We start from the raw sequence: 12,246 nt of genomic DNA on the forward strand, positions 1-12,246 counted from the left end.
AATAGAAATTTGGAGAGAAGAAGAGCACGTTTCACCACATTTCCTAGCAACAAGAGGCATTGGAGAGTTATCTTGGGAGAAGAGAGTTTAAGACAGACTACTTTGTGGAGTTCCGTCCCTCCTGGTCCAGAAGGTATTGTTTTTCCTTCAACTAGTGCTCACTCCGAGCTTATCTTGTCTATTTGGGCCTCGGAGGTTTTAGGGCATAGCGGCAGTTTTCACCCGGCTCTACACGACTTGACTTTGGATGAACGGGCTTATGCAGACTACGTGATGTCGCACCCTAAGATGAATCTTCTTCCAGAAAAGGATAGCTATGAAACTTACTTGAAGATGCGGGAGAAGAAGAAAGCATCCGGCAGGGGCAAGAAGGGTGGTTCGGGTAGTGAGCCCGTTAGTGAATCCGACGTCCAAGTAGTCGAACCGTCGGGGCGGTCAAAGAGGAAGAAGAAAACAACGCCTTTTGAGGTCCCGGACTACTCCGATGGCTCTATCCATCTCACACTTCCTAGTAGGACTTCAGCCCAGACCGACTATGATTCGTGTGCGGATCATTTTGAGCGTCTGTTGCTAGAGGGCGACCGCACTAGGATGTTGAAGGTTGGCGTGGTTGATTCTGCTAGCATTGCCGCCCGTCTTGCGTTTCAGGTATGGTTAAGGTTGACTTTCATATTCATATTTATAACTATCTTTGCACAATTCATATTTGGTATAATCGAACTCTTTTGTTGCTTGTTTGATGTAGGGCTATCAGTATACTCTGTTCATAAAGGAGCAACTGGTAGAGGCGGCTGACCAGCTCAAGGTAGCTCTGAGAGAGCAAGACGCCCTTCGGAAGGAACTCGAGGAAGAGAAGGGTCGTTATGAAACGGCAGAGAAGGAGCTGAGGGATGAGCTATCCTTGAAAAGTCACCTGATTTCTACCCTTCAGTCTCAGATAGGGCAATTGGAGGCGACTTTGAAGGTCCGAGAGGAGGAGCTTCAGTTTAGCCATCTTCAGACGGTCGTTCTTACCCGTGGTGAGATGATGAAGGAGTTCAAGGAAGGGAAAACGGGTTCCTGGAACGTAGAGAAGGGCATACGTGAGATGGAGGATGTGCTACGTGACAGAGCTGAAGGAGTGGGAGTGGTTGATGCCACTACTGACGGCGAGGGCGACGGGGGCGATGACTAGACTTATTTGTAGTTGAAACTTCTTCAAACAATTTCTATTTGGTTATGTAATAGTAATTAGGCTCTTCGAACTTGATATTATCTACTTTTCTCCCCTAGTTTGAGTCTAGTCTCTTTTGGCTGGACTTGGACTTGGTATTTGTAGGACATGTCATTTTTCGGTATATCCGGCCCGATCAGGGGGTTTGCTCTTTGATGCTTTATCCGACATATGTCTGAAGTTTATAAATTGGAAGATCATATTTTCAATGGTTTGGCGTAAGGTTCACTAGGTATGCGATCTAAGATTTCCTAAGGGTTGAAACCCACGTGATGTGTGCTCAAACTCTTTCCTTGGTTAAGTGAGAAATAGTTGGTTGAAGGGGTGGGGGGGCTGCGCTCCTTAGAGCTGCCTACATACCCTTAAGAGGGATCAAGCCCGAATGTAGTTCTGACCTGCATAGAAAGGTCAGTAATTGTAGTAGATGATATGGGTCTCGGAAGACCTTATTGAAATAAAGTGAAATTTGTAGAGTTTAGGGTCAAGCGTGGTACTGCTTGAGATGTAGGGCGTTCCAACTGTTGTTGATTTCACGCCCGTCTGATGCTTGTAGCCTATAGGCTCCATGTCCGATCACCTTGGTGACCAAGTAGGGTCCTTCCCAATTCGGGGCTAACTTGCCAGCCCCTGCCTCCTTGGTATTCTGGAATACCTTGCGAAGTACCCAATCGCCCGGTTTGAAGGTTCGTGTGCGAGTGTTCTTGTTGTAGTGTCGAGCAATACTTTGTTGATATGAGGCTATTCTTATGTTTGCCTTATTCCTCTTCTCGTCGAGCAGGTCGAGCTCGTGGCGCATGGCTTCATGGTTGTCGTGGTCTGTGGTAAACTCATACCTAGCGGTATGCACTTCGCTCTCTGTGGGGATGACTGCTTCCATTCCATAAGCGAGGGAGAAGGGGGTTTCTCCCGTCGAGGTTCTTGTGGTTGTCCGGTAAGACCATAGGACGCCGGGTAGTTCATCTGCCCATTTCCTCTTCGCATTCTCCAATCGTTTCTTGAGTGTGTTCATGATGGTCTTGTTGGATGATTCAGCTTGCCCGTTGGCCTGGGGGTATCTTGGCGTTGAGAAGCTTAGCTTGATGTTCCAAAACCTGCAAAAATCTTGTAAGTCTGCGCTTATAAATTGGGACCCGTTGTCCGTGACGATCTCCTTGGGCACCCCATACCTGCATATAACATTCTTCCAGATAAAACCTTTTACCTCTTTATCCCTAACCTGGTGAAAAGAATCTGCCTCGATCCACTTGGTGAAGTAGCCCGTCACGGCTAACATGTAGACTTTTTGTCCAGGGGCAACAGGTAGTTTGCCTACGATGTCCATCCCCCATTTCATGAAGGGCCATGGAGAAGTGATAGCTTTTAGTGGCTCTGGGGGTAAATGGGAGACTTGGGCAAATCGTTGGCACTTATCACATCTCTTGACATAGTCTGCTGAATCGGCTTTCATGGTGGGCCAATAATACCCACTAGTCAGGGCTCGATGGGCGAGGCTTCTTCCACCCGAATGGTTGCCGCATTCCCCCTCATGTAGCTCGGAAAGGACATATCTTGCCTCTGCAGGGTTAATACATCTCAAGTATGGACCATTGTAAGAGCGCTTATACAATTTACCTCGAATAATGGAGAATCGGGCTGCTTGGGCTTTGAGTCGTCGGGCTTCATTTCTTTCATCTGGGAGTGTGTCTTGTGCTAAGTAATCCGTTATGGGGGTCATCCAGGTTGGTTCGGCTGACACTTCATGGACTTGTTCCTCCTTATCCTTTTGAGTCGCTGGCCATTGGAGGCACGTTATCTGAATGACCTTTGGTTGCGTGGTCTGGATGGATGGCCCCAAGTTGGCTAATGCGTCGGCATGGCTATTGTCCCCTCGTGGAACTTGGCTCAGGGTGAATTCCTCAAAGCTCGATTGCAACTCTTTAGTTTTGCCCAGATAGGCTATCATTTTGGCATCCTTGGCTTGGTAGGATCCTTGCATTTGATTGACCACAATCTGGGAGTCGCTGAAGACATTGATTCGTTTGACCCCTATCTCCTTGGCCAATTCAAGTCCAGCCAGCATTGCCTCATACTCCGCCTCGTTGTTGGTTGCCTTGAATTGACACCGAATTGATTGTTCGACCATGTCGCCCTGAGGTGAAATAAGGACCAGGCCAAGTCCACTTCCCCTCATATTGCTGGACCCGTCAACATAAAGTTTCCAAATCCCCATTTGATCGGGTTCTTCGGTCATGCAACATAGTTCCTTGTCGGCCTGCATGGTAAGGTTAGGAGTAAAATCAACAATGAAATCTGCTAGTACCTGAGACTTGAGGGCCATTCGGGGCTTGAAGGTAATGTCGTATTCGCTTAGTTCTACTGCCCATTTGGTCAATCGACCCGATAGCTCCGGCTTGTGGAATATGGCTTTGAGGGGGTATGTGGTCACCACAGAGATCGGGTGACATTGGAAGTAGGGTCGCAGTTTTCTTGCTGCGTGGACCAATGCGAGAGCTAGCTTCTCAAGTTGGCTGTATCGGGTCTCCGCATCTAGGAGGGACTTGCTCACATAGTATATCGGTGCTTGCCTTCCTTCGTCCTCCTTGACCAACACGGCACTGACAGCAGTCTCGGACACGGCTAAATAGACCAATAGGACTTCATGGTCTTTTGATTTGGCCAGAAGGGGCGGGTTGGTCAGGTATTGCTTGAGTTGTTGTAATGTTTCCTCACACTCCTCTGTCCACTCAAAGGTTTTTGATTTCCTAAGAGTGTTGAAGAATGGGTGACACCGCTCTGAGGATTTTGAGATGAATCGGCCCAATGCGGCTATCCTCCCGGTTAACTTTTGTACGTCCTTGACGCATGTTGGGGATTGAATCTTCATGATGGAGTCGATTTGGGCCGGGTTGGCCTCTATGCCTCTTTGGGTGACCATATAACCTAAAAATTTTCCTGCATTAACACCAAAAGAACATTTAGCAGGGTTAAGTTTCATATTATACTCCCTGAGAATCTTGAAGGTTTGGTTGAGATGGTCGATGTGGTCCTTTGCTTGAATTGATTTGACGAGCATATCGTCGATGTAGACCTCCATCGTCTTTCCTATCTGGTTCGCGAACATTTTGTTGACCAGGCGTTGATATGTTGCCCCTGCATTTTTCAACCCGAATGGCATAAAGATGTAGCAATAAAGGCCCATGTTGGTCATGAAGGCTGTCTTTTCCTCGTCATCAGGGTGCATTCGTATCTGGTGGTACCCTGAGTAAGCATCCATGAAGCTCAGGAGCTCATGGCCGGCGGTTGCGTCTACCAACATATCGATGTGGGGCAACGAAAATGAGTCCTTCGGGCATGCCTTGTTGAGGTCTGTAAAGTCGATGCAAACCCTCCACTTGTCATTCTTTTTCTTTACTACTACCACATTAGCGAGCCATTCGGGGTAATGGACCTCTCGGATCAATCTGTTCGTCAAGAGTTTTTGAACCTCTTCATTGATAATTTGATTTCTTTCAGGAGCAAATTTTCTTCGTCTTTGCTTTCTTGGTGGATAGCCCGGATCAACCTGTAGCCTGTGAACAATAACATTTGGGTCAATGCCCGTCATGTCCGCATGGGACCAAGCAAAACAATCGTAGTGTTTAGATAAGAAATTGATAAGCTTCTCTCGGGAGTCGGGGTCAAGTTGTGCTCCAATCCGAACTTTGTGGTCCGGGTGGTCCATGTGGATTTGGACTTCATCTATCTCTATAGCTTCTTCCTCGATCAAACTACGTGGTCGTTTTGGGCGATCGGGTCGATCAGATTGATCTTCTATGATAGCTTTGCTGCTTTGATGACTTTGGGGCAGGCTGGTGGGCTGCGACCTGCCTTCGGGCTCATCTGTTCGTGCAGGTTCACATGATGGGGGTGGTTGATCCATCTTTGGGTGGGTCGAACCATTTTGCTTTAATTGCTATTGAGTGGTTTGCTTTGCCTTCATGGTCGTTTGGTAGCATGCTCTTGAATCTTTTTGCTCGCCCCTGATCTCCTTGATGCCCCATTTAGTTGGGAACCGGATGACTTGGTGGTAGGTAGATGGGACTGCTTCCATATCATGGATCCATGGTCGACCCAAAATGACGTTGAATGCGGAAGGGGTGTTGATCACTAAGAACTTGGTTGATTGATTCACCCCTTCGGCATAGACAGGAAGGTCAATCTCCCCCATCGTGGTCTTGGTCTCACCACTGAAGCCTATAAGGACCGCAAACTTTTTTATTATTTTGGACTCGTTCAAGCCCATCTCCCTGAAAGCATCAAAAAACAAGATATTGGCAGAACTACCATTATCGATTAGAACACGCTTGGTCAAACAATTTGCAATAAGCATCATGATGAGGGTGAAGAAGCTTGTCTGATTCAGTTGTATGAAAACGGATTGTTTGGGTCGGAAGGGTTGAAGCGGTCTGGCAGGGCATGTTGGTTTCCGCCTTGTTAGACTTAGCCTGTCGAGTATGCTTCTTTGCTGCGGAGTGGGTGACCCTGCTTACTTCGGAGCCACCAGATATCACATTCACGGTTCTTTCATGAGATGGTGGGTTTGGCGGTGTAGCTTCTCTATGGTCATCATGTCTATCCCTTCCTTGTTGTAGGGTCTGCTTGCCCTTCTCGGTTAGGTAATCGGTGAGGTGGCCTTGTTTTAGTAGGTGAGCCACTTCCAATCTGAGGGCGATGCAATCCTCGGTCCGATGCCCATGGTCTGCATGGAACTCACACCACTTGGACCTGTCCCTCTAGTCCGCTGGGGCCCTCATCCTCTCTGGCCATTTGACTTTGTTGCCCAGGTTCTTTAGTGCCTCAACTGCTTCGGCGGGGGAGATGGATAGGGCATACTCTGGAATCTTTGCTTTCTCGCGGGGGCGTGTGTCGGGTGCCCTATCGTACTCATCCCTTCCTCTGCTTTGTCGATAAGGTGGATATGGTTCAGCACGTCTGTCACGACCTGACCTCCTGTCCACCCGGTGGTCTCTTTCGGGTCTACTGGGTGGGAAGACCCTCTGCATGTTGTATTAGTCTTCCTCCCACTTAATCTGCGCCCAAGCCTGGCAAATAAAGATCCGAGCCGGGCAATAGACCCTTGCGAAAAGCATCCGAGCCGGGCAATAGATCCTTGCGAAAAGCGGTGACAGCGGTTTGCTCGCTACAATTGGTGATTGACACCTTCTCCTTGTTGAAACGTCCAATATAGTCTCGAAGGGGTTCTCCATGTCTTTGGACAATGACGTACAAGTCTTCCAAGATCTTCTCCAATTTTCTGCTACTTGCATACTGTTGAACAAAAACATCAGTTAGTTGGGCAAAAGAGCTAATAGAGTTATTCGGGAGATTCGTATACCACTGGAGGGCCGGTCCTATTAGACTAGAACCGAACCCCTTACACATGCATGCCTCTCTCATGTCACGAGGGATGGCCACGGTGAACATCCTCTGTCGATATTGGGCGATATGGTCGTCTGGGTCAGACGCGCCATCAAACATCTTCATGTGGGGGAAATTAAACTTCCTCGGCATTTCCACCAAAGCTATTTCGTCCACAAAGGGCGAGTCAGCATAACAGCCCTCTGCACTTTTCTTGATTGGGGCCGGGACTCCTGGGATTCGTTGGATGATAGCCTCAATATCCGCCAATCTTCTAGCCAAGGCGGGGTCTAAGTTCTGGATGGTGTTGGGCATGCCCTATCGCCCCTGATCGACCTGAAATGGTTGATCTTGGATGCTGCCATTATGACCGAGTGGACCTGTTCGCCTTGCTCCATCTGGTTGTCCCGTTGGGTCACCTTCGTGTGGTCCCGTTGGCACAACATGCCCCTGTGTGGTATCGGTCCGGCCTATCTGGGTAGGATGGTCCACTCCCCCAGTCGTCAGGTTGACTTGAGTGAGGGCTCCCATTAGGTTTGTCCCGGTTGCTCTGGTTGTCCCGGGTGTTTGATCCAAAATGTGGGTTTCCCCTGCATTCACATGAAGATTGCCCGTGTTAGGATGAATAACCTCCGATCTATTGTTTCTTACCGAGGATGAAGGGTCATCTGGGTTGATCTCAGTTCCATTGGGTGTGAGCGGGATGTCCTCAATATCCATCATGGGGTTAATAGAAACCCGGAATCGATCAGGGTGTTGCGTTTGAATTGGCGGAGGCGTTTGGATCTGAGTGAGAGCGTTCAGTCGGGCTAGTAGCTCTTGGTTTTGTTTTTCCAACAACAACCGACTCTCCCTTTCCTGGGCCATCTGGTCCATCAGGGCATTGAGCTTGGCATCTATCTCCACTTGGGCCAACAACTCGGTTTGTGAGGAAGCATCAGTTATGTCGCGTGTGTCGTTTTGGGTACTCATGGTAGAACTCGGTGATTGTTCGTCGGGAATGCTTGATTGCTAGGGCCCCACGGTGGGCGCCAAATTATTGGGGATAGGTCCAACAATTACGGATAAGGACGTCGGGGTCGTCCTATACGATGGGCACTAGCAACCTGAAACACGAACAACGTTAGAGCCCTCCTTGGAGCACCGGTGGGGGTGTCGATGGAAGGGCCTCCGACGCTCAAGTCAGTAAACAATATTAATAAAAATCGTATTGAAAGCAATTGAAAGTAAATGAAATAGTAAATCGGATCGATCTGGTCGACGGAGTTGAAGGTGATTGAGCAATGAGCGAGGGCCGTTGGGTCGTCCCGGTTGATCTGATCACCGGAAAACCTAAGGCTGGGAGCGTGGAGGCAGAATAGTGCGAGAGGGGAGAGAAGAGCGAGAGAACGTGTTGGAGTGCGAATGACCTAGTAAGTTATTATTTATACCGCGATGGCCTGACGGCTAGGGTTTTGCTGGCACGTCCCTTTAAACCCTGGTCGTTCCGATATTTTGGGGATCGTATCCCTGACCTCGTTCCTTTCTTTCTCCCCAAGTCGCTGCCCTTCTAGGGTTTGGGTCGATGGGCCTTAATGACCTAAAGTATCGGGTTGGGCTGAATTAATTTAAATTAATCCAGTTTTTCGGATTGGGCTTGACGTTTTGGGCCGCGAATATTTGCTCGAATGGGCTATACGAAATTTGCCCACTACAATGACCTATCTTACAATTATCTATTTCTCTTTTTCTTTTTTTCTTTCTATAAATCATGTAGTTTGATTAATGAAAAATATTTAATATACATATCAAATTAAAAGAGCACGATAAGAACTTTAATTCGATATAAATTATGTTAAAAATAAATTTTAAATAAAAAATATTATGAAAGTTAGAAATTATCAAACTCAATTTTTTTTATCTCTCTTATTTTTTTTTATAACGTAAAGAGAGAGGGGAGAGAAGAGAGAAGAAAGGATGAAATTAACAACCGAATATATATAGATAAAATAGAAGAGAGAGAAAATATATTTTTAAAACTTTAAATAATCATATATTATTAATTTCAAATCTATTTTTAACTATTTTATACTCCCTCCGTCCCATTAGTAATGTCTCACTTTCTTTTTTGGGTTGTCCCATTGTAGTGTCTCATTCCCTTTATGACAATATTCTCTCTCTTTATATCTAATATTTAAATAATTTCCACTAACCTACTTTATCTACTTTCTACACACTCCTTAATCTCTGTGCCAAAAGAAATGAGACACTACTAATGGGACGGAGGGAGTAATAATTTAAAGATATTATCACGATCTATAATTTAAGATATATACTAAAATATATTTTTAAAAATAAAAAAAATATATGCAATATAAATATCTTATAAATAAGATCATCTCTCAAAATAAGTTGTTTTACCATTTATTTATTTAAAAATCATCAAATTTGATTTATGAAAAAATGTTCGACATATACATCTTAAATTAAAGATTATGACATGATCATTAATTTGGTGTAGAAATAATCAAAAGAAAATTTAGAACGAATAAAGAATTAGAAAGCAATTAATAATAATAATAATAATAATAATAATAATAATAATAATAATAATAATAATTTTCATTATCAAATAATTTAAATGATTTAATAACTATAATTATCATTACAATTTATATAAAGTTGAAAGTTTATATATTTTCATATTTGGATTCTTTATATGTAAATTATTTTATTTTTAAAAAAATATTTTGCACTTTCTTACAGTAAACTATTTATTATTTATATTTATTTATGTAAATATACTGTTCAACTTCTATGCTCACCGTGTATTGCATGTGCAAACGTACTAGTTTGCCAGGTTATATACTTTATAGGGGTAATTGCCTCTAAATACATAAACTTTCACATATTTCTTGAATTGCACACCATCTTTAGATTCTGCCCCACAATACATGAACTTTGAGATTCTTCTGTTTTTTTTCCATGGCACCGAAAACCACTAAATGGAGAGATGACGTGGCTTCCAGAAAACACATGTGGATTCACCGGTGACACGTGGATTTTTTTAAGTTTTAATTTCTTCCACTTAAATATTTTAGCATTCTCATCAAAGCAAACATTAATTGAGATTTAAGGCAGATAATTGGTGGACTGCAAGATTAATAAATAATTCAAAAATATTGAGCCAAAAATAGTATCCACAAAGTTAGAGAACCCAGTGCCTAAGATCTTAAGCTCGTTTTGCATTTGTGGGAAACCCTCAAAATAATACAAGATCTGTCAGGGCCGGCCCTGGGCATAGGCGAGGGGTGCAACCGCCTAGGGCCCAGGGCAAAATGGGGCCCCGATTTTTATTTTTATTTTTATTGCTATATAGAAATAAGATTTTTTTAGTCACATATTGGGCCCCAATCAGTTAAAAATACATATAAGTTCAAAGGCTCCAATCTTATTTCATTTAAAAAAAAACGGTTCATAAGCACACAATCATTTTTTTCCCATTTCGCCTAGGGCCCCTGAAATCTCCGGAACGGGCCTGAGATCTGTATTAATCTTCAATAATTCCGTATAAATACACACATTTGTCTGAATGACACTAAATCAGCTTCAATTGCAGCTAGCAGCTGCCGTGGACCTCCCTTCCGCCATTTCCCTTCAATTAAGTTTCAGAGCAACTACAACACACAGTTTCTCGAATCCACAACAGCATCAGGGCTCAAATTCTTCACTTAATTCAAACGCCTAACAACGAGAGAGAGATCGGTCGATTACTCACACCAAAAGAAGGCCACGAAAATATTAGAAAAAAATTTGGGGGACCTTTTCAGAATTGAGAGAAGAAAAAAGAAACAATTGCAACTCCCAATTTGGAAAATATCCAACGGTGATCGCAAGCAACAGAATACTTGAGAGAAGCAAAAAGATGCGCTCTTTGTATTCGTCAACCGCTGCGCTCTTGCAAAAGCGATTTTTACCAAGTAACTTATGGATACTCTTTTATTCACGGCCCCATTTTACTCAATCAACCACTCTAGCTAACCAAAGTTCTGCTCCCTGGTCGACGCGCGCTCAAATACAGACGCGAGCACAGAGGCAGACGTCCCTGGTCGCGGCGCTCTCTTGGCCGACGGCGAGCAGAGATAGAGAGGGAAATTAGGGCCGGAGAGGGTAAAATGCTTGGGGAAATTATGGTTGGAGAGGGTGAATTTTTGGGCAGAGAAATTAAAACTTAATTTTTTTAAAAGTAGAAATCCACATGTCACCGGCGAATTCACGTGTGTTTTCCGGCAGTCACGTCATCTCTCCATTTGGGCTGTTTGATATGGGTTTATAGGTAGGATAAATTAAATTAATACAGATTAGTGTGATGTTGATATCATGTTATATTAATGTGGTCAACTCCTACTTAATCCTACTTCTACGTACTATTTTGTGGGAATAACCTATACTACTAAACCCCCCCCCATCCGATAACTTTAGTACTGCGAAGTTGGATAAAAATTCTGCTACCCTTCCTCACGCATATCGATGCAAATGTCCAAACCCTAGTTCCTCACCCCATTTTCACACTTCCATTTTCGTCTATGCCCTCACGACTCTTTCCTGCAAATTGAAGCAATTTTGAACTCTTCCTGCCAATTTTCGAGGCGACGACGGCAGGCTTAGCTCATCGCCGGCAACGGATTGGTTAGAAATTTGGGCCGCCGGCCTCCTGGTCATCGTTGTGGGCTCGTCAAGCATCTTCTATTTTCAGGCGAGAACATTTTCTGCAATTTAAATCTTCCATTACAAATCGAATTTCGTTTTATTTTCTACCATTGAAATTTTAGTTTTCAATCAACCTTTGAAAAATTTCAACTCTTTTGCCGATTTCCCTTTCCGCCGCTTTTCGCGGCGGCGACAGTTGGCTTAGATCGTCCACTGCAACGGATTGGTGAGAAATTTGGACCGCCGGCAAACCTGCTCGTCGTTGTGGGCCTCGTGAAGCATCTTCTTTTTTCAGGTGAGCAACCATTTGCTGTGCTTGCCGATTTCGCCATTACAATTTCAATTTCGTTTTTTTCTACCTTCGAAATTTTAGAACTGGAGCAACCTTTTAAAATTTTAGGGTTCCCATTTCATAATTTACAGCCAGGCGACACTGAACTTTAAGAAATTTTGGTTCACACCTCCTGTTCTGTAAAATAGAGAATCTGATATTCTGCCACTCTGATTCTGTGGCAGCTAATTGAAACAAATCGCATTGCTACAATTCATATTTGGTAGGGGACACCAAAAGAGGACCTTTTTCACAAACCGCTGAACAGCTAAGGTGAGTTGCTCAGAATTTCATCTGCACTTTATGTGTAAATTTGAAAGGGATTGTTGTCTTATGTTAAATATAATTGGGGGTTTGATGATAACACAAAGGTCATATTGCTGAGGAATGATTTGAGTGCCAGTACAAGGCTAAAGCATGTTTTGATTTGAAGTCTGCTTTGTTGTGAAACAATGTTTTCTTGTGAAGAATTTGCACCAGAGTTTTTAAAGTATAAACACTGAATTACATGAAGGTTGATTTATGACTGATGCAATAGGATCTTAATGAAAGCATTGTGTTCGAACTGACTGTTGGGTATGTTGGGCTGGCGGTGGCTGTATTACTATGTTAGTGACGCATTTTTCAGATTATTGAT

The 12,246-nt window shown here is 44.1% G+C and overlaps 1 protein-coding gene across 1 annotated transcript; it reads right to left on the bottom strand.

Annotated features, from left to right (window-relative positions):
- Nucleotides 1-5,144: 5,144 nt before the first annotated feature.
- On the bottom strand, nt 5,145-6,234 carry LOC130990484 (uncharacterized). The gene is made up of 3 exons (XM_057914714.1): nt 6,012-6,234; nt 5,546-5,930; nt 5,145-5,478 (listed from the first exon to the last, which is right to left on the bottom strand). Exons 1-3 carry the CDS (start codon nt 6,232-6,234, stop codon nt 5,145-5,147), a joined length of 942 nt encoding a protein of 313 aa, XP_057770697.1.
- Nucleotides 6,235-12,246: the final 6,012 nt, after the last annotated feature.

This window comes from Salvia miltiorrhiza, chromosome 6, assembly GCF_028751815.1.
Source record: "Salvia miltiorrhiza cultivar Shanhuang (shh) chromosome 6, IMPLAD_Smil_shh, whole genome shotgun sequence".
Lineage (NCBI taxonomy): Eukaryota > Viridiplantae > Streptophyta > Magnoliopsida > Lamiales > Lamiaceae > Salvia > Salvia miltiorrhiza.